The 27,434-nt window shown below is 30.7% G+C and overlaps 1 protein-coding gene across 1 annotated transcript; it reads left to right on the forward strand.

Annotated features, from left to right (window-relative positions):
* Nucleotides 1-15,422: 15,422 nt before the first annotated feature.
* On the forward strand, nt 15,423-27,343 carry LOC148235392 (uncharacterized). Its single transcript, XM_088186924.1, has 7 exons — nt 15,423-19,095; nt 19,159-19,370; nt 21,843-22,050; nt 24,422-24,552; nt 24,625-24,800; nt 26,721-26,830; nt 26,903-27,343. Exons 1-7 carry the CDS (start codon nt 15,483-15,485, stop codon nt 27,208-27,210), a joined length of 4,758 nt encoding a protein of 1,585 aa, XP_088043050.1. The 5' UTR covers nt 15,423-15,482; the 3' UTR covers nt 27,211-27,343.
* Nucleotides 27,344-27,434: the final 91 nt, after the last annotated feature.

A 27,434-nucleotide genomic window follows, 5' to 3' on the forward strand; every position in this document is an offset into this window, starting at 1 on the left:
CCCACCTTTACTTATTCAGTGTTATAAAATGGGCAGTGGTTGTAAACCTTTTAAAAATATTCGTACATATTTAATTTTATATAATAAAAAATTCTCGATTTGACAATTTTCTCGAGAAATTCTCGAAAAGAAACAATACCCAGCACTATCCATTTCAACAATAAAACAAATTTCTAAAAAATAGTAAATTGCCACTTTTTCATATAAGGTCTTCAATTGCTCTCTTTGTATTTTTTCTATTTATAATCTCGTAATAAATATTTAAAAAAAAAATGCAGTGGCCATTTTAAGCTACTGCTGTATCTTCGTGCTGATTGCATTGACATACTAATAAACAAATGTTGGCTATAAGGAAAATAAATATTATCATAATTTTAAAGCACTATTCATTTGATGCATTACTTATTTCCCTATCTTACTCACGTGGACTAACTAAAGTGACGTCTTGACTTCACAACCGATCCTATCTTGAATTTTAAATAAGTCTTAGCGTTTTGCTTTTTCAGATTTATTCGCCAGTCTCACTCTGAGTCAACGGCTTGTTTCTAGTATGAATAGTATACGTACATATAGTAGGTCTTTTCTATACATTTTTAAATTATCTTTGGCTATTTAAAAGTCATATGATCAATATAATTTGTCGTCGGCTTAGCTACCCCTGGTATAGATAGAGTATACATACATTAAATTTCATGTAGTATATATAGATAAATCTTTTCGTAGACACAAAGAATACAATGGGGAGAGCTGCGTAAAAACCCGTTGACAATCCGCTCTCGAAATAATCTCGAACATGCAGACAGAAGAGATAATTAAATTTGTTTCATGCGTATAGGTAGAGTTTTTCATGGTTGGATATTTAGCTTTAAGTCTCGTTCGAAACGGTCGTCAAGGAACGTCGTTATAGCAACACCTATCCACGTATTATGCAATTCCCAGGGGGGTTGCGTCACAGCTTCCAGGATTTTCAGCTCGATTCAGCTAGTGGCTAGGCAACGCGTGTCTGTATGGGTGTTTGTGTGTAGGACGTGTGTTGGTTGCAGCCTGGGGTTCGCATGCGCAGGATGCACTTCTGCTCTTTCATTCTTGCCGATTCCACCCCCGCTCCGCCCATCCGACAGGAGCGATCTTCCTTCTCGGTGCACCCCACGTGCTCCTGCTGCATGCGTCCTGTCCTGCCATAACCCCTAGCGCCGTCCCTCTTGCGTGGACCGCAGCGCCGATTCGTCCCTGGTGCGCACGGTCGTTGACCCGACGGTTGCCACAGACACCAGACTGTTCCTGGTTGCCCCGAAATAATTAGGGTGCGTTCACAGAACGCGCGTATTCCGCCTCGAGCGAATTTATCCGCACATATTTAGATTTATGATTTATTACAAGCAACAAACCCATTGAAAAAGCAACGGATAACTAATCTAATTTATAATAAAACATTGTCGTGCAAGAGAATTGAACCTTTCTGATTGACAATAACTCTCAGCTGTAATGATTTAACCATGATTTAAGAAATGTTGTGAATTATTACAAAATAAAATAAAATATATAGGAGTTTTAAATAAAGATAGATTCACTAGTTACATAAATACAGGGCTTTTTTGTCATGTAACGCGGTGGAACGGCGTTCCGGCACCTTTTTTACAGTATTTTTAATGCCTAAAAAAATTGACAATCTGCGTTTTGAAGAAGTCTGTCTGTATATTGCTTTTGCTCCGAGGTTTTACATGAGCAGAACCGTCCGTTCAGTATGATAAAGGATTTGTATGTCTCCGATATTAACATTATGGCAAACTTATGGTTTACTAAAAATATTTTTAGTTCTTGAATTCTCTGCACTATTCCATTTGCATTCCAAATTGCGATATTTATCATTGTGGTCATTTGCTGTGAGCAGATTTATCATTATGTCCATTTTTTCATTAAGTTTGAAATTAATACTTCAAGTGTTTTTTTTATTCGTATTTTCGGTTATTTTGTGTTGTGTTAGTCTGTCCTTTTCTTTAGCTTTATCATTTTAGTAGTTCCTCCAAATTAGAGGAAAGAAGGAAGAGTTCTTAAGTGGAACTTTTCCTTCTTTCTTATTTGGTTTTACTGTCTCAATATTTTTTCTTTGATTCTTAGTGGGAAAAAGATTTTTTTTGAGTTCTTTATGAGCTATGCACCTTTATAATTAATTAGCAGAATGATTTTTACCATAGTTGCAGTATTTAATATATTTGTTTATTTCTTTTTTTGGACACTCTTGCGTTAAATGATCTTCTGCGCATTTAACGTACTTTAGGGTTTTGTAACAGTCGTTTTTGTGTGTCTAAAGTTTCAACAACTCATACATTATGGGATATTCCTTTTTTAATATGATTGTTCAATCTTAACAAATGTATTTAAAATTTTGTCAATTTTTTAATATTTGGGTTACTTTGTGTCTATATTTTGCTATTTCTTCAGAGTCTATTTCTTCCTTTATGTCTGTTGTTACATGCATATTTTTCAGTTTAACTTGGTTTGTGTAGCATTGTGTTTTTTTGTCCTTCAATGCTTCCAGAACAGTGAGTTATTAAGTTGTACCTTAATTTGCTCTCTGTTTATTTGTTTTATCATATACTCTCCTTTTACGATTTTATCGTATAGAAATCTAAGTGGCATGATATTCTGCACTAAATATTAGAGGTAGTTTCGTTATCTTTATTTTTGATATATTCACGAGGTTTTTTGTGTTTTTTTTCAGATAGTATTTCAAATCTGGTGCTTGTTAATGACTGAAATCTGAAAAATTAAAAAAAATCAACAAAAAAAATGCTGATTATAAACATTGAGGTCTAAATAAAAAGTTTGAGATGCATTGTACACGATAATTCCCATAATTGTATTAAATTTAATTTTTGGTGAAGATTAAATTTATACGAATATTTTTAAATGGTTTTAATCTAAAAAAAATTCACTGCTGCATTCAGAGCAGGTAGTACGGATAGAGACAGATATTACTTATTAACACTCTTAAACCATTTTTTGATAATATGAGTTTTATGACCGACTCTAGGAATAACGATTAGGAAACATTTTGTTTTGATGTTTTTAAACATTGTCTGTCAACAAAAAAATTAAAAACACAAGAATCAATTACTTGAAAATGATTCTATTAATGTCTTTGGTCAGGATTCTTTCATTGGATACATAAAATCTTTTTTTATATATAATAAATACTTTTTATATATTATATGATGTGGTCATTTTTTGCATAATACGATGAAAATTACCATGTGGTGGAGAATGCATTTATTTTTTTAGTCAAAATCATAAAAATATCCCATATAAGAATTTGCAATTAATGCTATGCATGTTTTATTAGCTGTTTATGTATTATATTTTAATTATTAACTGTCATATAATATACATGCATAAATGTTGACTCAAATTGTTGTTAATGATATCAGTAAAAATATGTTCCATATACAAAAATATATACTGTGATATAAATACATATTGTACATTAAATATATTGTTTTCATGTCTCCAAATTTCTCTAGAATTCTCGAAAAATCTCGAAAATTTTACAACCGCGGGGGTTGTATAAAAATATTTTTCAACGTAATGGAACAGACTTTGATTTTGACAAAGTGTGAAAAATACTTCTGCATTTTCAAGTTGATTAGATGACATTTTCTATTTGCCTATAACCATTGTGAAATTGCTTTAATTAAAGGCATCCAATAAAATAAGCAATAACGTGATTTTCACAGTGAATCTATTTAAATGTAGGTAAATTTTATTTTAGAATCTCAATTTAAAACTTTTGTGTTACTGCCACTATGGAAGTTAAAATAGCGAGCCAACGCATAATATAACCTCGTCTCTTTATGATTTGAAGAATCTGAGAGTTGATTGACGAGCTTGACTTCATCCAAATATGTTTTTGCAAATTTTTATGAATTATTATGTTGTTGAAATATCATCTGCTGCAAATGATAGCCGCTTTTAGACTATTATTTTAAAGTTTTGATAATGCATAACAATATTATATAACAGCCAAACTTTCTACAAATGTAGTACTTCGTATATATTATTATTGATTGATTTTATATTGTTATTAACCAAAACAATAACAATACATACAAGAGATTACGTTTTCATACACATGCAAATATAAAATAGCCGCTTGCTGTGCTCTTTCGTGCTAAATCTGATTATCTTGACCAGGGATTGGCCACCTTTTCAGACCCACGTACAGTATCCTACTTATATTTTTAATAATTTAGCCACAGAAATTTAATGAAGAAAAAATTACTTCACTAAAAGAGATATCAATTTGTTTTTGTATATCATTCAGTGGCAACCACATTTAAATAATTTGACATGCGGGCCGGATGCTTTGTAAATATAGAGCCACCAGTTTCCAATCACTGAACTAGACAGACAGTTTTCCATAGACATGAGAGAGACAGATCATTGATCGGTCGTTCACAGAGCACTACGAACGTCAAACATAAACATGTATATTATAGACAGCATTAGGTGCAATTAAAATTTGCATATAACACAATTTTTTTATATACATACATGTTACTTCTTATTAAACAAACTATATACTAATATTGTCGGATTAATAGAGAAGAATATCGATGGACAATAATTCTCTGAACACGTTAACTAAGTGCTCAGAGCTAAGTTTATGTTATTCTTAACCACAGAAACATTAGTCTGATATCAATTAAAATTAAAGTTTTTAACTGTTCGTAATTCAAATTCATTGATATACTATGTAGTGGAAGATTTTGAAATTTTTAATTTTTAAAAACACCAAATACAGACAAGCTCTGAAAATACAGATGTCTTTTATTTATGTGTTGCAACAACTCAGGTAGTCATTACCTACAGCCTTTGTGCCTTTTTTAGTTTAGCAAAATTATTCTTATTATATTTATATTAATAGCCATAGTCATAGCAACTCTAAACAAAACACGTTATAACTGCCGAAATTGTAGAAATTACCCAATTTTCCGAATTCATATATTTTTTTTAATTTTTAAATCAATAACGTTACGAATATATTCGACTATTTTATCGTTTACTAATTGATATTCTAATAGTTGAAAATAACGAATATTTGCTTTGTAGATTTATCTGTTTTACGCTCACTGTCTGGTGTTAGGCGGACGGCAAAAACATCGGTGAAACATTCGGAACGTCCATTCGCATCTCACAGATATATTAAGATGGGAACGTCTTTGTTTTATTTTTAATATATGTTGTGTAGATGTATAGTTTTGTATATAAGTCGTAGGATTTATGACTAAGCGATGAGCTACATTTTGGAAGCAGACAAATTCATTGTTACTCATACATTTTTACGTTCTTTTATTATTTTTCAAAATTATAATTATAATATAATAGTAAAACATACCAATTATATGTGCTGCACGATTTGAGAAAACATCGAAAATTTTCATACCGCGAGGCTTATTATCCAATGATATTTTTTTTAATTAAAATAGCAGCTTATGATTAAAATTATTTAAGTTCAAATTACATTTTTTAATAAATCATTTAAATGTATAAAATAGTATGTATAAAATAGATACTTTGTAAAATCTTAAAGTTCTCAAGGTGATTTTTTGGATAGAGAAGATTTGCTGGTTAAAGTGGAAGCAGCTGCTTTTCTTTGAATTTGGCGGAGCTGTAAAAATAATTTTTCTGTGGCAAAATATGCCATTTTAGTAAAACTATATCGGAATACATTTTCACCAGTAGATTTATATTTTTACCAGTGAAAATATAAATTATCTGACAGATGCTTATATCATACAATTATATGCTTTCAATTTTTATATATGTAGTAATATATATTTACATGCTTATCATTATTTATTTACATCCGATGTATAAATGTTACAGTGAATGTGTATTTTTTTGGTAAAGTTAAATTTTCACTATTAAAGTCCAAATATGTTTTCACCAGTAAATATATATTTCTATTAGCGAAAATATAATTTTACTGAGCTGCTCTAAAATGTTGGTGAATCTCAATTTGACAGTTGCGAAACGTCCGTTTGCTGTTCAAACCCAAACCTAACCTAATGAAAGTTGTAAAACTAATTATAGTTTATGATTTTTTTATAAGGTTAAGTCCAAAATATAAACTAAGCCAACTCATCTCTAGAATATGTACAGACAAACATCGCATCTCACATATTGCTCCATAGTTTGTCTGCATTTCGATACTACGCTATGTTTTAAAAATATGATGGCTATCCTTACTGATATTACTATTGAATTTTTATATAAGAGGGATGATCAAAGTATATTCAAACCAAATTTTTTTGCAAAAACAATTATCACTTCTCAGAAGGCAAAAATTCACGTCAAAAGCAATAGAATCGTGCCATCGCCATCGCAGTGGAAACGCTCGAAGCGTTCCCACTGTGACAGCACGATTTTATTTCTTTTGACTTCTGAGAAGGGATAATTGTTTTTTGTGCTCTCCTATTGGGCAAATTTCGGTTTATATGTTCTTCATTAAATTTGTAATATTTTTATTAAAATCGTAGTATGAACTCCAGATTACTGAGCGTTTCCGCCATGACGGTGACGGCACGATTTTATTGCTTTTGACGTGGATTTTTGACTTCTGAGAAGTGATAATTGTTTTTTAAGGTCTACTATTAGTCAAAATTCAGTTTATATGTTTCTCATTAAATTTGTAACATTATTATAAAAGTCGTAGTATGAACGCCAGATTACCGAGCGCTTCCACTGCGACGGCGACGGCACGATTTTATTGCTTTTGACGTGGATTTTTACTTCTGAGTAGTGATAATTGTTTTTTACGGTCTCCTGTTAGTCAAAATTCAGTTTATATGTTTCTCATTAAATTTGTAACATTATTATAAAAGTCGTAGTATGAACGCCAGATTACCAAGCGTTTCCACTGCGACGGCGATGGCACGATTTTATTGCTTTTGACGTGAATTTTTTACTTCTGCGAAGTGATAATTGTTTTTTACGGTCTCCTAATAGTCAAAGTTCAGTTTATATGATTCTCATTAAATTTGTAACATTATTATAAAAGTCATAGTATGAACGCCAGATAACCGAGCGTTTCCACTGCGATGGCGACGGCACGATTTTATTGCTTTTGGCGTGGATTTTTGACTTCTGAGAAGGGATAATTGTTTTTTTGCGATCTCCTATTGGGCAAAATTCGGTTTAGATGTACTTTATTCGATTCTCACTCGTAATATTGTTATAAAGTCTTAATAATTACTTTTGCCCTGGACTGGAATTTTACCATATGGCAACACTGAGCACAAGAAACACGACTTATTATCAAGTAAATATTATGAGTATATATTTTTAATAATTTTTAATGTCTAATTAAAATATTTCGCATAAAATATGATTTCAGAAAAATTCGTACCTATTATTCAAGAAATTATTTTACGATGTAAAAAATATATAAAATGCCATTTTTGTCATGAGGCCTGGAATCATTGTTTTTCCAGGGCCTGTATTCGCTTTCGGCAGCTCTGAATACAATACATTTACTCAAACATTCGCTCATAAATAATACATACTTATCTATACTTATTCATAGATATAATATTGAAAATTTACACGAAATATTAAATACTACTATTAAATATTTGATAAATAAAAAACAATAGTGTACATCGAAAAAATAATAGAAAAGCACCATCCACATTTTTTCAGCTCCTTTAAAAATAGCCACAGCCCAAATTCGTCTAAATAGATTTTTATATGAGATTTATAATACATGCGTTAAAAATGTCTCACTCTAATATATACATTTAGGTTAATTTAATGTAATTTTAAAGAGTGAAAATTTATACATTTCGTAATAAAGTAATAAATCATCCAAAATGAAAAAGTGACAAGTTGCTTCTTCCGCGTACTTTTCATTTGCGTTCAATTCTGTATTTAGATTCTCAACGCAAAAGAGGAATAATTATAACTCCGTCTGTGCTAAAATATTTTTTACGAACAATCTTTGACCTTCGATGTCAATATCTTAAAATAAACATTTTTATGTTCCATTTTCTGGACGTATTATTTAGCCACATTTTTCAGTGTCCACAATATGAAAATGAATATTAAAAAATATTAAAGACATTAATTTCTATATACTTGATTATTACTTAAAACGCATTTTTATATTTACCTGGTAATTCAGCATAGTTTATACAGAGTGCACGTGCTATATATACAATTAGTTGTTTTATACATGCTGTGTACAAAATCGGATAATGTTGATACATTCGACGAGGGGGAAATATTTTACGCACGAAACTCCAATTAAAATTCAATGACATGTGCACATTGTCATTTGCGAATATTACGCAAAAATTATATATTACTCATATAATACATTGAAACAATTTTAGCATAGGTGTAATTAAAAAATCGATTTATTTCAAATGATTACACGTCGCATACTCTTGATCAGTAATTAGTCGTTTTAATTTATAGCTTAAATTCGCCGTTAATAAATATCGAACATTTTAAATAATTATATATGATTTGTATTCGTGCGTCAATATAAAATTGTAAAGCTTGTAGTACATACTACAGTGTATAGATTAGTTTATCTATTTATCAAATCTAACAAAATGTTAAATTAATGTTTCATATACACATGTATTCCAATTATCTGACCATATCAATATGTAAACAACATGATATTTTAACCATAAAATGAAAATATATAATCTCAAGGCGTGTTAACTGACATAAATGTAGTTTAGAGATATACATTTTTATATTCTATAAAAACACAAAGTTATATGTTGAAAGTGATAATTGCAATGTTAAAAACAACAGATGGATATCTCGTGTATTTTCATCTTCAGTTTTTTTATATTCTTTTTACAAAAACTATACTTAAGTTGAAAACCACAACTGAATCATTATGTAATGTCTTCTGTTCAATGGTAGTTGAATACATTTAAGCATTTTATTAGCTAATAATATTTTTTAAGGGCATGCATATTACTTTAAATATTCTTATCATATATATTTTTAATAAAACAGTATTTAATTTAAATAAATACATTAAAAAACCCTGAACATATTTATGGCAAGCACCTATGTAGTTATATATTTTCCGCTCATATGCAGATAGCATAAAAATACACTAAGCTCTAGATTATGATATAACAAACTTTCGAAAATATTGGTTTGTGGTCTAAAATTAATAGATTAAAAAAAATATTTTTAACCCTTTCAACGCAAAACCCACCAAATGATAAACTTGTTTTAACGAAACCAGAAGAAAATATTAGTCGATATAAGCTTTAAAAATCAATTCGACTTGATATTCATTTTTGTATCATTAAAATTATATGTTTTTTATAAGACTATTAATTTAGAAACAGTAACTAAACATTTATGTATTTCATTTTTTTACTTTAATTAGTTCTAACCCTTTTGACGCGACGCCCACCATTTTCTGAACTCGACATATGACATGTGTTTTAAAAAAGCAATATAAGCTTTAAAAATCCATTTGTCATATTGTTAATTTTTTATTAGAAGTAAAAAAATAAAATACATATATTTTTCTTACTGGTTTTAAATTATTAGTTTTATTAAAAAATAGTTCTAACCCACGCGAAGCCTATTTGCTGAACTTATCATATAGCATGTATTTTATTGAAGCTAGAAAGAAATATCAATCGATATAAGCTTCAAAAATTTGATCCAACAAAGCTATTATTATATAAATAAAAATAAAATATATAAAATTCTCTAGCTTTAAATTGTTAGATTAAGATATGATTTTTTAATAGTCTTGTGCTTCATGTAAGTTTATTGTGTTTTTTTCAAAAAAAAAATATTTTTTGTAGTTTTGTATTTGTGGGTGGCAATGTTTTTTATGTATTTTTGCACTTGGAGTCTCCTGTAGTATTAGTGGCGTTTTATAAGATTTAATTTTCTTGAAACATAATTCAGAGCACTCATGACTTTTTTATTTATGTTTTGTCCAGTATGTTTTTCTGTTAGTTTCAATTGTTAATCTGATTTTTCCATTATTACCATTAAACTATTATCTTACACTTTGATCTGCTTTAAGCCACACAGTGCCAGTTACTGATGCCGAACTAGTATTTTTATAGTGCGTCCAAACAACGTAATCGAAACCTACATGCGTTCCTCTAACCCTCAGAATTATAATTTTTTTTATTACGGGTCATCATTGGACCATTTTAACATAGCCTGTGCGAAGCGGGGGACATTAGTACCCCATTTATTTATTTGTCATATAATTTAATTAATATCATTAAAATTATATTTTATGTAATCTTGTAATATTAAATATTAATTTTATTTTTGATTAAATCTTCCGTTATAACCTGACAGGCGTAAGCCCAATTCAATCAGATATAATGATTACCTAATTAAATTAATTAAAACATATCTGATCCAGCAGTCCCCCTGTATGTAGAGAATGCATTTTGCACCTTGCATTAATATACGCTATGACGGCAGGCTCCTTATACAACTCGTTACATGCGAAGTACTTTCCTCACAAGTAGACCCAAATATCTTACTCAAATGCTCCTGAGAGTCGCTTCTGCTCAGCTCCACACCTTGTATACACGTGTTTTAGTTATTCTATGTGTCTGTGCAAACCAAAAAAATACCGTCAAGATTAGCTGAAATTAGTCTCCAGCCAATCTCGACGGTGACATCATTTTTGCGTTAATGAGAGATCCTAGATAGGCAAATATTGTCTAGATTTTGTCACCAACGTATACATTACTTTCCTTGAATTCACAAGCAGTCTCATTGATTCTGCAGCGCGTTATAGTTACTGGAACGCCTGCCTCCACAACTACAAATTTAAAACAATATATGATGTCAGTATCATCTGCATAACTGCGCTGATTTGCTTTTTTTTTATTTTAGAGTGATATATTAAAGAGCAGGCATGTAAGAGCATCACATTAACTCAGCCCGTTTGAAAATTAGCACTGAATATCATAAGCGAAAGTCTAAATTTACACTTAAGAAAGGCTATATTTAAGGACAATAGTGGATTATAATGCATAAAAAAATATTCCATTCTTAATCGACATAACAAATTTCTTTCATTAAGTAATGATAATATTATTTGAGCACAATGTCACTTCACATGTTATTTTTTGATCACTTTAAAAGCCGTGATTTAATTTATTATTAGAAAGAAATTTTACTTTGATTTTTTTTACAAAAAATTTTTGCAAAATACAAAACTCATCCTAGATAGAGAAAAAACTTTTTATTTTCACATTATTTCCAATTGTATATATCAAATTTGTAACACAATATAAAAAATAATCATGGCATATCACATAAAACCATCTGCCGCACGAGCCAACCCAACCGTGCGTTATTTATGTATATATAACTTTGGTTCAGTGTTTTTTTGCACCTGACAATCAATATCAACCCTTAAAATCTTAGCAGGGAGCAGTTCGATGCTCTCAAACTTATGTTTAAATATATAATACATGTATTGAAAGCTCTTCAGCTAGCAAAGACATATTTCAATATATTAATTAAGGGCGTTTTTCCCTCAAACCATATTGGTCCGAACCCCTCGTCAGAAGCGATACGCACCTAGACAGTGGTTCAATGTACTTTCTCTCTCGCTCTTGTCATATTCCTACGAAATGCAATATCAACGGGCTTATCAAACGAGAACGTGTTTGTGAACGAGTATGTTGCTCAGTGGCCCTAGAGACAAGGGGGGCAAAAAGCGGAATATATGCACTATCTCTATATAATTATATTATGTTTACCATGGAAGGGTGTGCTCGTACGCCCTTGCGAAATATGCCGAAGGGCTGACAGACATGGTTAGGGTTGTCGTCCCTATTCAGGACATTGACATTATTGATTGCATGATATATCCATGGTATCACAGACCGTAGCAATTTGTCTGATATTTGCTATAGCAAAAAAGAGCAAATCGAAATTAAATCAACATATAAATTAATTAATCTTAATTCTATTTATTTAATATTATTTACTATTATTTATAAATTAAAATGTAATAATAGCATAAAATTAATAATCGATTTAACAAGAAATATATGCTTAATAAATATTTTTCACTTATACCAGAAAAACATAAGCTAGTTTAACTATATTAGTATTTTCTAAGCAATGTATTACATTTGCAATATGTAAGTGCTTATTATATTTAGAAAGCAATTACATTAGTATTTCTAGCAAGAGTACGAAAAATAATTTCTGTTTATAAGTCAAGCATCAATTTGTATATAAAGCATAAATAAATTATCTTTAAGTATATTGAATTGATTTTAGTATTGCTATGAATATGCATAGCACTTATTATATCTGAAAACATAAATTAATATAATAAAAAATAGCAAATTTAATTTTTTTTATATTAAAATTTCATTAATTTATACTTTATTAACCATATTAAGATAATAAACACAATTATTTTTAGTACATTTAAATTAACAATAATATTGAAAATAAAATTTTATAATATATAATTAGCTTTAAAAATATTAATATTGTTAAACTGATCGATAATTTAAAATAACACAGCTGATTCTGAAACGTGAGAATATTAATCCTTTCAACGCCACGCGCATCATATGATGCGCAAGTAAATCTACTTTCTAACACCATGCGCATCATATGATGCGTTCGTTAAAACGTTAGTTTTTTAAAGAAACGGAAAGGTAAAAGTTGGCAATATATGTTTTAAAAATCAGTTTGAGTTCCTAGTAAACGATTTCAGTGATTTTATTTATAGAATTTGCGATGAAACAGTGGTATATATAATTATAAAGTCACGCCTTAATTTTAGTCGTTTGTATTTTGCGCGCGGTTTCAATCTTGCTACTTTAGGCCACTTTTAGGGTTAGCACAAACGCATCGCGGAAACTCGTTTTTTTATACTTTAATTTATGAATCGAAATTAAATTATGTCAGCAATATTTCAATGATAATTGTGATTTGTAAATACTTGTGAATATATTTATACGTTATTTCAACTGTTTTAATATTGTCAACTGTTTTTGTGGTTGGTTTTTATTGTTTGTAATAATTAAATAATAATAATAATAATAATTACTATTAAATACTTATTAATAAATATAAATAAGATATAATTAATAAAATATCAATATTAACTCTTAGTAAATATTAAATAATAATAATAATAACAAAAACGATTCCTTGTCGTAGAATCATTTTATTTTACTTGTTCTATTATTTTATAATTTATTTGTAATATTATTATTTATTTACAACAAATTAATACCATCGTGATCTAACAGGTTACCCCAATGCGTTACGATGGTCGAAAAGTTTATTATTTATTGTATATATATATGTGTGTGAGTGTGTAATATATATTACATATAACGCCTGGAGTGTAGATATGTTGCACTCTTGCCGGTCCCAAGCCCGGATAAAGGAGGAGGGTTTCTATCGTGGAGCAAACCAACCAACGTGGATAAATCCAAATAGTTACGAAAAAATTAAAAGAAATAATAAATCCGCCCCGATTCATAATGACCTAGACGATCGAAATCTAGATAAACGACTGAACTTAAATTTTGGAACCTGGAATGTGCAATATTACAACCAGGAAAAATGCAAACAATAGCGGAAGAAATACTAAAATTCAAGATATATCTAGAAGCCCTACAAGAAATTAGGTGTAGCGCCGTGGAAGAAGAAGAAGAATATGTATATATTTTTAATTATACATATAATTATATATAGTTAAATGTAACATCGTATCTTGCTATCAAGTTTTAATATTTATTATTTTTATATATAAAGAAATATGACAACCTTCAACAACAAACAATTGCAAACACCATTGATCAAAACAAACGGTTTGGTTATTAGGGTTATTTTTGTGTACGATATATGTGATTTTGTATGCATCTAAGAAATGTTGTCGATTTGTAAATTTTTATAACAGGATGTAGGTCAGACGACGAAAAAATGCGTTGCAGATTTATGTATTAAAATTGTCTCAGTGTGAAGCATGAGCCTGCTTGTCGTTCGCTTGTATAGTGGCGCGAGCGTGCATGTGTGTGTAGGTGTGTGCACGCGATCCAACACGCGGGCCGGCCAATTGATTTAAGTGCATAATAAGTTTTGTTTACTTCATATTACCAACAATACGATGAAAAATGTTTGTTTATTGATATAATTAGAATGTTTATATCATGTTAATCATACATATATAATTTTAAAATATAAAAATTGAGTATTTTGGCTGTAATGATGTAAGTAGCCAAAAAATTATATCGCTAAAAACGCATGGCGTACAGCGAGTAATTAAGAATTTACCAATCGACGGTCTAAGGGTTAATGTTGTATTTTATAAAATCAGACAGATGTACTATCAATATAAAATTTAATTATATTATTATTTGTATATGTTCATAGACTAGAAAAAATATAATAATTGGTTCATAAATTTAAGCAAATTAAAAACCATTACCATTACTTACGTAAACATAAATAATTTGTTGGGATTGTTCTGCTTTTTTCAAAATTTATGTTGTTTATGACGTAATTTCTATAGAAAGATTTTAAAAAAATATTGAATCGTATAGCAAGAAATTTTACGATTTTTTTAGTAACTAAGATAAATTATGTGGAGCCGTGCAGCGAGATATTTTGTTTATTTTTTTTTTGCTGTTACAAAGGAATGATTGCTATAAATATATTTTTTTAAACCAAAGAAAAAGTGAGAAACAAATATTTTTTTTAAAAGTTATTCAGTAATGTACTATTAATAGCACTTCTAAAATGAAACAATATACCATAAACATTTACTGCTCAATTTTATATGTAATATAAATATTAAAAAATTCTAATAAAATAAGTTTATTTTGATTCGAATATATGTATGTAACTCTTCTTTGAAAAAACATATTTATCTAAAGATATTTAATATTTTAGTTAATTTAAAAAAACATTTTTAAAAGCTTATTAGCTTAAAAACATACGCCTTTACGCCATAATGTACAAAAATATAAAATAGCCTTTCACATATACATATAACTAGAGTTCATGAATCGATATTTTGTTAAATTACATCACGTGTTATGACCACTTAAAACCAAATATCGCATGTCACAAGTTATAACTATAAAAAATACATATTCGAATGTTTTACGTAGTATGCAAAAATATAGGCAATAAAAAGTTTGACTTCCTAATATTACATAACAAATAAACGTACATAATTTACTATTAGTGCTAAACGGTCAAAAATTTATTGCTGTTGCATCAATGTAGACTAGCAAAACGTACGCCATGTTAATTTGTTGGCGTCGCTCCAATCCGTAATTATCAACGGTCCTAGTAGGACGTTTTTATCTCTTTATCGATAGATGCCCTGCCAAGAGTCTCTCTGCGTTTTCAGTTCTTACAAGACTGTCCTCGAGGGTAGAGCAACAGTCCAGTGAAAAGTGTTGTGAAAAATGAGCAAGAAATCGAAACATCATAAACCAAAGGGACCTCGTAACCCTCCACAAGATCAGCCGCAGGTGCAAGAACAGCCTGAAGAACAACAATTACCTGAACCATCGCAGCAAATACCAGAACCACCGCAAGTTATTCAAGAAATTAAGCCAGTCGCAGCACCTGAGCCGAAGCCTGAGATCAAAAGTGAAAATAAACCTAAACAACCACCTACTGAATCCGCGCCGTCTTCTAGTACTGAAACACCTATAAAACCAAAGAGGAATCGCGGTAAAAAGAACAGGAAACAATCGGAAGGACCTGATAATGCAGAAGAAGAAATTGAAACTGTGTCTGAAGAGACAAAACCTAAACCGGAACAAGCAAAGAAAGCAGAAAAGCCTGCTCAACCACCACCAGAAGTGAAAGCAACTGAATCCGCTGAAAAACCTAAGCAAGAACAAGGTGAATCAAAAAACAAGAAGAAAAATAAAAATAAGGGTACACAACATGTTGAAGCAGCATCGCCCGCGCCCGTTTCGGAGGTGCCCGCTGTTCCTAAAAATCAAGAACCGGAAGTAAAAGTAGTTGAACAAAAAGCTGAAAAACCTAAAGAGGTCATTAAAAAGCCGGAAGTGTCCGATAACGCAGATGCAGAAAATAAATCAAATAAAAATAAAAAATCTAAGAATAAAAAAAATAAGGAAACACAATCTACTGAGCCAGCAAAAGTGTCAGAATCTGCGTCGGAAAGTGTAGAAATTAAACCAGAAGTGAAACCAGCGGTTGAAAAAAAAGAAGCTACAAAAGTTGAAGATAAGCCTGAACACGATGAAGGGAAATCTAAAAATAAGAAGAATAAAAAAGATAAACATGAGGTTAAAAATGATATCAAGTCTGAGACACCTGCAAGTCCTTTGCCTGAAAAAAAATCACCCGCTCTAATTCCGAAACCTGAGGAGAAGAAATCTCAAGCTACAAAAATCGATGAGCCAGCAATTCCTGTTGTAAAAGAAGAAAAGAAAAAGCCTGCGTCAGAACCTGTTGTAAAAGAAGAAAAAAAGAAACCCGCAAGTGAGCCTGTGGTAAAAGAACAAAAGAAGAAACCTGTAGCTGAGCCTGCTGTGAAAGCAGAAGAAAAGAAACCGATTATAGAGCCCGCTGTGAAAGAAGCAGAGAATAAACCAGTATCTGAACCCGCTGTTAAAGAAGAAGATAAGAAAGTAATAATCAAACCTGCTATTAAAGAAGAAATTAAAGAAACAGGAGTTAAAGTAGAGGAAAAATTAAATAAACCTTTGGTTGAAATCATTGCACATGAAGAAAAGAAGAAGTCAAAAGATAAGCATCATAAAGGAAAAACAGAAGTGGTAGAAAAAACTGAAGTATTGCCGAAAGTAGAAGAAAAATTACAAGCAGAAGTAGTGAAAGTTGAAGAAAAGCCTATTCCAAAAGAAGAAAAGGCGCCAGAAGCACCTACTCCAATAAAAGAAAAAGAATCGTGTCCGTTTGTAGTGGATGATAAACCAAAAGTGAAAGCTGAAAATTTGGATGATGATATTTTACCATCACTTGCGTCTTCGATTGAAAAAACATTGGAAGAGCTAATCGTTTGTGAGTCCGATATAGTTTTAGACGAACAACTTAAATTAAAAGAAAAAGAACAAAGTAAGAAGAAGGCAGAAAAGGAGGGAAAGAAAAAGAAGGGAGAAAAACCTGAAGTGAAACAAGAAACAAAACAAGTTATAGAAGTTCCAAAACAAGTTCCAGAAAAAGTAGAGCCTGAAAAAAAGATTGAAAAGCAAGAAATAAAGGTTGAGGAACAAATAAAGAAAGAAGAAGTAGTAGATATCAGCAAAAAAATCGATACGGATATTAAGATGGAAAAAGTGATTGAAACACCTGTAGTTGTGCCAGTGCATGATAATAAATCTGATCCAGTGTGTCGTTTACAAGCAGAAGAAAGTCGGAAGAGCAAATCTCCATCTAGAAAAAGCAAAAAGGGGCAAAAACCAGGAAAATCCGAAGATAAATCGGAAAGTCCCAAGACAGACGTAACATTGACTGCACCAGTTGTTGGAGAAACGCCAGCTGCCGATAAAAGCATTTGTAAAACACAAGTAACTGAACCTGACACCATCGTAACTGTGCCTATAATTGAAAGTGAACCTAAAATAGATGCTGGAACACCAATTGAATGTAAAAAGTCTGACGAAATGAATATCAAAAGTTCAGTACCAGAAGAAATTATAAAACAATTACTTTCAGATACACCTCCGCCACCTGTTGTTGAAGAAGTTAAGAAGGATATTAAAATCGAAGAATTACTTCCAATTGCTAAATCGCCAACCGTATTAGAAGACATTCCTAAATGCGCCGTTGAAAAACCACAAGTAGATGAAAGCAAAAAAATTGAAGAAGCTCCTAAGCCGGTCGATGAGAAAAAAGAGGAAAGCTCGCTTGAAAAAGAAATGAAGAAAGCATTAGAAGTAGCAGTTGGCGTTATAATTAGCAACATGCCTCCGATACAAGAGATGCCTCATGCGCTTATCCCATCAGCTGCTGAAGTTAAAGAAAAGGTTGAAGAATGTAAAGGGTCGCCTAAGTCTAAAAAATCGAAAAAGCACGAAAAGAAAGCAGAGCAACCACACAAAGAAGAAGTTGAAGTGAAGGATGCAAAAATAGAACCAAAAAAACAGGCTGAAATCGTCCAACATAAAGAAGAAGCTCCGAAGTCAAGCGTAGAAGAAAAAAAAGAAGAATCTGCTAAAGCTAGCGATTCGCCTAAGCCTACAAAACGAAATAAGGATAAGAAGGGCAAGGGTGGTAAGGGAGGCGAAGGTTCAAAGACCACCCAAGGTACTCAGCAAAGTACTGCTTCATCTCAGGAGCCGAGCCAACAATCGTCCGATAAGAAACAAGAGGAGAGCAAAAAGAGCGATGAGAAGAAGCAGAGCGGCGAGAGTAAAGACTCAAAACAAAAAGACAGCAGCTCTGAACAAAAAGAAGCGCCAGACAGTGGCGAACATAAATCGAAGTGTGTCGTAGCTAAAACGGACGATACTTTCGAATTCCTGAAAATACCCGACTCCGCCCTGCGAAACGTCGACGATCAATCACGATCGGTCGACAAGAATAAACAAAGAAAATCGCCTCCGAAAGCTACTCAGCCAAAAAACTTGCTTGGACCCTCAAGCATGCCTGCCAAATCGAATAAGTTGGACTACAAAAAGGAAAAGAATAAAGGAGAAGAAATGGACGAAGACGAATTCGCCAAAATTAAAATGAGAAATCTGGAAAAGGCCGATATGCCCGAACTGCTAGAGAACGATAAGAGCAAGAAGTCCATTCTACCGGAAGAACTACCAGCAACGCAAAGCAAGGGCAAGATCATAGAATACGACGTTAAAAACTCAGACGACGAAGATGGAGATGAATTCGTTTACAAATACAGCTTCAGAACTGTCTTCATAGCGAACGCGTGTCACACTTGTAAACTACCACTCAAGGACGACAGAATCGTGTGCAGATTCTGCCATCTCGTCGGATACTGCAACGAGAAGCACCGAGACGACGATTGGACCTTGCATCAATCGTTTTGCTATGCAGTTTCAACTCTCGCCAACGCAAAAGGTTAGTCATTACCAGATTTGCACGATCTATTTTAATACGCAGCTGAATGTAAATCTTCTCCAGGTCAAACGCACATATACGAAGATGCCAAATCGCTAAACGGACACGATTATCGTCTACTAAGAATGCAAGCGATCGTGTCCTGCGAAAAGATGCTCAAGAGGAAACTATGTCCATGGGAGCAAGAAGCTCTCTTATATCCGAGAATCTGCTCTACTTCTAGCTGCAGAGAATGGAAGACCAATCTGCTGAAAGACTGCGAGGGATGCGGACAGGTAATTTATATATCTTTAATTAAATTTCGATCTAAACGGACATGAGCGGAAATTAAAACCGTTTAGGAACATTACAAACAACGCTGTCGTGTTTGTGTCTAATTAGTAAATTTGTGTGTCAAAAGCGTTATAGCCAAAACAGATGTAGCAGTGATCGCTTTGAATATTAACATGCCGACACGAAGCCATTATTGATGATTAAGTCGTTTGAAAAATAAAATAAAAACATTATGTTCAAAGCGCGATTTGATATACTACTTATAGTCTATATAATTACATATAATACATTGTCAAAATTCTGATAATACAATAACCATAACCTTGTTCCAATTGAGCATTAGTTTTGCGAAATAGTTTGGCACCTCTTCACGGTCGATCCATTATGATGAAAAGATAAACAGATTGTTTACAGTTGTCTACTATAATAAATTGCCCTTTGATCACTGATTATGCAATTGTAAAAACAGCATTAACATTATTTTATAATACTTATATTGTCCTTTTTTAAATATAAAACAAAAATTTCCCACAAGAAATACACGGCACATAGTTTTAGAACAATCTAAAGTTAATATATCAATTCACTTATTAGTCATATTTTTGAGCAATTACAGTTTCGAATGACGCATATATGCGTTCTCGGCACTAACAACTTGACATTATTCAGAGTATGTATTATGTAATTATGTATATAGCGGTCTAATTAAGATTTTACGGTGCAAAAAAGACGCGCGCTCCGGTGCTGTACATTCAGTGTACATGTAAAAGTAAGCGTTTTAAAATTAGAAAAACCCGAATATTATTAAAAAATAACCATTAAAATAATAATCAAAATCGAAACGAAATATTTTTTTTTATAGTAGTGATAAAAACGATTTATTGAAAAAATCAAATTGGATACCTCTGTAGGCAAACATCACTATGCAAAGCAAAAATATCTGACTGGCAACACTCGATTGTTTTTTAGCAGAATATTTATTTTTTGTCAATTCATATGATACTTATATATTGTAATTATATAACTTAATATGTAGGTGTATTTCGGAAAAATATCCCAAATATTAACAATTTATTTAATATATATTTATAACTATCTACTTAATAATTTACATGTGCACTCAGTGTACATCACAGTAAAAAAAGTTAAGCAATTAAAACGAGATTTATCAGCAAATAATGTCATATTAGGTAGCTCTAAAGATATTTTATAGCTTATTAAATACATTTCAGATTTAATAATATTTTGTTGATCTGTGAAATTGAGCTGTTCAAAACCAACTCTTACATTAGTATAGCTTATTGATATTATTTTTTGCTGATCTGGAAAAAGCTCATTATGAATTTTTAAATAAATAGTCAATAAGTCTGGAATTTTCTGCCATTTATAGTTTTTTTTTATAAAAAAATCGTAAATGTTTTCGTTCTAGTAAAATATAAAGATACTAACGCTACTGAAAATAATATTGTGCTGAAGCACTGAATATTCTCATTATTATTTTGTAATAATAGTTCATATTTTATTTTAAAAATATTGTTTTAAACTAGAAAAATATTTAAATACCAATAAAAACAAATAAATACCAATAAAAATATACTAGTCTAACAAAACTCCCAGATGATTATTTCACATACATTTACTATGTCTGTGTATTGTTGCGATATATGGTTTGACATTTTAAAATTAGTTGTATGCCACTCAAATCGTCTATGGTGACATAAGTGGCACCCGTGCCACAAGTTCAAAATATTATATTATATTTAGGCACATCTAAAATTTAGCAAAACGTCATATACGCATGATATATGATACGTTTTCAGTGTCAATTATCAGTTCGTGCTAAAAGTAGAAGTGAATCTCAGATTACAAGTATAGGAAGTGCAGTATCGGTATCTTTTGAAAGCTATAATAGACAATAGATTACTCAAGAAGTTTCACTTGAATATGTTTATATGTATATATTAATGGTTTCCGTTATGTGTTATTTAAATGCTAACAAAGCTTTTGAAATTCAACACAATTTAAAAGATTTTTTTACATAAACAGCACGAAAGACCAGTGGTACAAATCGTACCTGAAAGATCTGGGTTCGGAACCAGTAAGGGGCCTAGTGCTTTTTAATTTTAATTATATCTATTATACATCAACTTATTTTAAAAATATATGATCCGCCATTTTATTGCAAAATAGCGGCTATTACAAAAAATTTATGTCAAAAACGTTATGTAATAAAAATAAAAATTTAATTAAAATTAAAAATATATGTTTTTTTACATTTTTTGTTATTTATTAAATCATAGCACTATTTTTAAAACTTTTTCTTAAAAATAGTGCTATGATTTATTAGATCGCGCAGCGAAAAATTTTTTGTTTTTTTAAACCTGATATTTAGCAGTGTTTTATTATTACGTTTTTAATTAAAGCAGCTTTATTGAAATAATATCTTGAACAAATATTTTCTTGTAATTCAACAGATTTCCTACTGCATCTCGGACGCTTCGCATCTGATCTCCGATCACTCAAAATGGTGTCCATCTTACAAACTCTACTACAAATTAGTCGCTCATCAGCTCAACCACGGAAGACTAGAGCCTCAGCTCCCTTGCAAGATACCTCCCGAAGGATACAGACTGCCCGATAAGAGTTCCAGCCTCTTCGACGATTTATATGGCAACACAGCAAGTAATTTCTTCGCTAACAAATCATATTTATTTTAATTTCCTTAACTTGTCTTTTCATAGATAATATTTTAAGCTTTTCTTTGATGTCGGATTTAATTTTTGACGTAAGGAACGTTTCTTGGCAATGATCGGTAAAAGTTGAGTTGAAAAATCGTCGCGCGCCTGTGGCGCAGCCTGGTGGGAAAATGCCGTAACTGAAAAAACAACATTTAATATTATTTTGTTGGCTCGCCCGGTTCTACGTCAAACCCGTCTGGGTTGCCTGTTGTGAAAACATGTTGCGCAATCAATGACATAACAATCACAAAAGTGACCATGAATAACGTAAAAAAAGAATAATTTAATTCAGTCTTAAAAAATATATATTACACAGTCGTACAGGTCATAAAACAAAACTGGCGTTAAGTCTGTTAATTTTATTGTTAAATCTGGCACATTTCCAGTTACATACGTTATTCGGTATATTATGTGTCTCAGAATATATTTTATATTATGTAAATGATATCACAGCTTGTACTATTTGTACGTACGTTTTATGCGTATTTTATTTATATAGTATTTAAAATCTTGCTGAACTGCTGCAAACATTTTTATTTATATATCACCCTTTTTAAAGATAAGTAATAATCAAAAAATTGTATCTATATATTAACTTATAATATAATTTTCCCGAAAATTACCACAAAAATCATGTTTATGTGAAAATATTTTTTTTTTTTGAATAATGTTTTTTTTTTTAAATGTGTTATTTTTCTCTATGATTTTATGTTGATTTTGAATATTGCAGTTAGTTTTTATGTCAATGTTTTTAGGAATCTCAATAAAAATTTTATTTAATTGAATATATTGTTTCACATTTAAGCTAAACTTTGCAGTTTGTAAAAATTAAAATTAAAAAAGGAAAAGAAAAAATTCAGTTTTACCACTCTTGGTTTTAAATGACTCATATATATGGTATGAAATTTTTTTTTGAAATGATTCGCAATCTTGTTTCAAAATTGTAGCTATTCAACAAAAAATTCCGTTAAAAAAATCGCTAAAGAATTTAAACAGATTTTAAAATAAAATATAAAGTTAAAAAAATAAAGAAAAGATAATTATCCTGTAACGTAATTGTTTTTTTTTAATAGCCGTCATTTTGTAACAAGATGGCCATAGAGACTATGTAATGAATTTATCCGATATATTCAAAAAGTTAGTTTTATGAAAAAAATATTAAAAATTCATATACACCATATATCGAATTCTTCCTAAATTTCTGCGTTTTGCTAAAAATATTTTTTAGCACTTTTATGTGGTGTTTTGTTTTTTTTTAAATTCGACGTGTAACAGTGCCGTATTTTTAGTAGTTAAAAGCATAAATATAGATGCGAATCTTTTAAATAAACTTTATGCAATGACGAAAAAATTCTACTCAAGACAAAACACCGCCTGATGATGCTAAACAATATTTTTACCGAAACGTCATAGACAATATAAAAAAAATACATAAATAAATTGTTTTTTTATATGCCTACGATAAATAATAATTAAAAGCACGTCACAAAAACATTTTTTTTCATCAAATTTATTTATATTTATTTTTATACATACATACATACATACATCAAAATAAAAACACTGAAAATTCTCATTGTTGTGCATAAAAACTACACATGTTTTCATATTATTTTTTCTTTGAATAAAAATACGATAATAAATTTTAGTTTTATTTAGAATCTCTTACCAATTAAATTTAACCAATTTCTTCGGGATGTGAACGATAGAATAATATATATACCCTGGCCGACTTTGTGGAATAACATTTGCCAAGACTTGGATGAAAATAAATTTTATTTGCCGGTTAAATCTCATTATTACAAAGCGTTCAACTATCAGATTTCTATCACGTTTTTTGCCATTTTTATATTCACATTATCTTATACGTTGTATTAGTAACTATCTTTTTATTTCTTATTAAATTAAAAATATACTGTATTGCCATTTAGTCGTAGGAATACAAAATAAAAATTATGCTTCCTGGCAGCACTCGTCATATAATCGATTCAACAACGTTCGATATCGATTCGAAGTATGCTTCTTGGCTTCCATTCTTGCATCCGCATTCGTACAAATGTGGCGACTATTCCAAGAGTACATTCACATCTGACCTTTTCTCAGAAACAATATAACCGTCTTGACACATGGCCAAATCAATTCCAATTATAAACGAGAATGTATAATAGCTATGCCTGCAGACGCTATTTTGTTTATTTTTTTAATCGTTTTTATTAACGGATTTAGAAAAGTTTGGCACAGACAAAGGGTAACGCTGTAATTAATCGGTGCGATATATACGTATTTTACTAAAGAATTTGTTTTTAAACTTTAAGGTTTGGACGAGTGCCATTTTGCGACTCTGACCCAACTGTCTACGGTTCCCCTAACTGCCCTCTACGCTTATCAGAAAGCGACAGAGCATAAAAAAGCGGAAAAGCTACTCAACGGACATGCCAACAAAGCGGTGACTATAATTCTTGACAATCGTTAAGTATTTCTAAATGTATTTTAAGCTAAAGTATTCTTATATTTTCAGAAAAACTTCATCGTTCATCTCATTGGAGCTGAGTTGCAGTTTGAAGGGGATACACTGAAAAAATGGGAGTCGTTCTTCTTACATATGATGCCAGATGTGAAAGAACTGACTGTAGTATTCATTGGCCCGGAATTAAACATCGCCAAATTACCAGTTGAACTACTATCAAAAATAAAGTAATTATGAACAATCTTATTTCAACTTTCAATGAATGTTGAACTGTCTCTCTTTAATATTAACACACTTCTTTACACATGCAATGTCTAGAAAATGTGGAACCAGGATGTGAAGAACCTATTAAATTCACTTTTCTATGAAAGTCGATAAGAATGTTTTAAACTAGATATTTAACTTCTTACGTTCTTGTTTACTGTTGCATGGAATATTTCAATGAAATTGCATTTAAACCATATAGTGTAGCCAAGAGAGGCAACTTTTTCTTCTGCTTATTTTTACCTGAATGATGAATTGCTTTAATTTGTATTTTAGTCATATTCAACCTTTCTTATCTTGATATTTCAGAGGACTTCAATATTCATTATTCTATATACCAAGGAAATTCTGAACATACGTCTATAAATATACATCTCCATGGTCTCTACTTTTCAGATTAATTACTGATTTAAGATTCATGCCTCTATTACATAAATGAGAATGAACCATGCATATTCTTAACTCAAGGCTTAGGTCACAATTAGTGAATAGAGATCTCATTCTGAGAGAAGCATTTCTTGCTATTTATATTGGAACTCTTACTTCTTGAGATGAATCCAGTTTCTCATTCACCCATTTACTCAAGTATTTGTACTGTATGACTCTTTATATCGTTACGTTTATTGTAAGAAGTAACACCTTTGTTGCTATTAATAATTTAGTTTTATTAATGTTCATATTCAGACCATGCTTTTCACCTGCTTCGTTCATTTTTTTATCAGTTTTAGAAGATCGCAAAAAATATCTGTATGTATCACTGTATTGCCCTCAAATTTAATGTTACTATTTGTCATTCGAATATTTGTTAAGCTATTTGTAAAATATTCATGAAAAAACACACTTTTTGTTTTAGATTTATTATAAAAAAAATCTTTAAAGCTTTAAATTATTTATAACAACTCAATTACAATAAACAATCAGTAGCATATAAAATAATGAAAATGAAACACTTCATAAATGCCGAATTTCCAAAAATTACTCATATTTCCGAGTTAATATTATGCAGCTGTGGACTTTCTCAGACTGGCATTGACTATTTTGAATCAATACGAATAAACTTTAATTTAAAGTCTGACTATAGTAATTAATTATGGTAATATTGCGAATTGTATCTGCTCATTTTTGCCAATCAATAGCAACTATTTTAAAAAATGTAAATAAATAGTATCGATCTTTTACTATTGGATATTAAAATACATAATTAAAAATATAGAATATTTCTCAACTCTATTTAAATGTTATTACAATAAATGTGGCTCTGTAATCTAAAATTATGTCAGGAAAAGAAAATTATTGTTACGTTTCATAAAGACGTGAAAGAATTAGAAAATGCAATAATTTATTCGCACATTTTTTGTTAACCCTTTCAGTGCCAAGGTGTCAATTTATAGGACTTTTATGCATATGCAAAAAGTGGCATGATATTTTTTTGTTTATTTTTCGTAAAATAATGTGAAGCATAAACTATACATACATATAAGGACGGAATAGCGTTGTACGTAACGTTTCAGACTAGTAACCCTGAGGTTGCGGGTACGAGCCCCGGCAACAGCACTCGAATTTTTAGTTATAAAAAATGCGCTATTATTAAAACTGCAGTGACATCTACTCAAATTAAATTATATTACACATAATACTTTATAATTATTAATATACATACAAACTTTCAGTCTGGTGATTAATACTTACTTGCAGATATTCATTATATCTGATTGATTTACACAGTTGATACAGATTTTCACCGTTGTAACAAATTAGGCTTATGCCTGTCAGATTACAACAAAAGATTTGATAAAATAATAAAATTTTATAATTGTAGTGCCACCTATTGTTACAATTACATATTAATTTAATTCGTCTTTAAACATATATTTAATTTACAGATTGTGCCAATTTTGTCGACAAACTGGCAGAAGTGTCAAATTCGATTTCATCGAAGGTACACTTTACCATGACTACGTCGAATCCGAAAAATTTGTGAAGCCGGATATGAGTAAGTCATCTATTGTACAATATAAATATGTAAGATTCTCTTTGAAAACTATATTTTTGTTTTTATTTTCAGTTTGTGCCTTTAATCCCGGTTTTCATAGAGCCACGGGATATGCCGGTTTAGACACGTGGCCTGAAACCATAGCTGCTGCCCTTCGCCTCAACGTGCCTTTATGCGTAAGCGCTTACACTGCCCACGAGATGCCTCGCGATTTAGAACGCGTCAAAAAATGCGCGCCGAATCAGGGACAGAGCCTCCGAGTGATTTCGCCCCCTGCGCTAAACCCTTACACCAGTTTGAGACCTGATAGGAATTTTGTTTCAGACGATGAAATGCCCTTAATCTTTAAAAACTACCACATGATGATAGTCGCTTGTTAATGATTGAAAAAAGGTGGATGCCTTTTTTAACTTAAATTAAATTTGCTCAAAATTATTATTAAATAATATATAAATAATTAATAATTTATTATTTATATATTTTTACAATTTTTTTTATACTGGCAATACTGATTTTATTAAAATATTATAATTTTTAATTCCTGTTTTTCATCACATTTTTTAATTAATGATTGTTAATTTTACATTAATGTTTAATAAAAATG

Source organism: Plectrocnemia conspersa, unplaced genomic scaffold (genome assembly GCF_051122295.1).
Source record: "Plectrocnemia conspersa isolate PC_06_02 unplaced genomic scaffold, ASM5112229v1 ptg000005l, whole genome shotgun sequence".
NCBI classification, from domain to species: Eukaryota; Metazoa; Arthropoda; class Insecta; order Trichoptera; family Polycentropodidae; genus Plectrocnemia; species Plectrocnemia conspersa.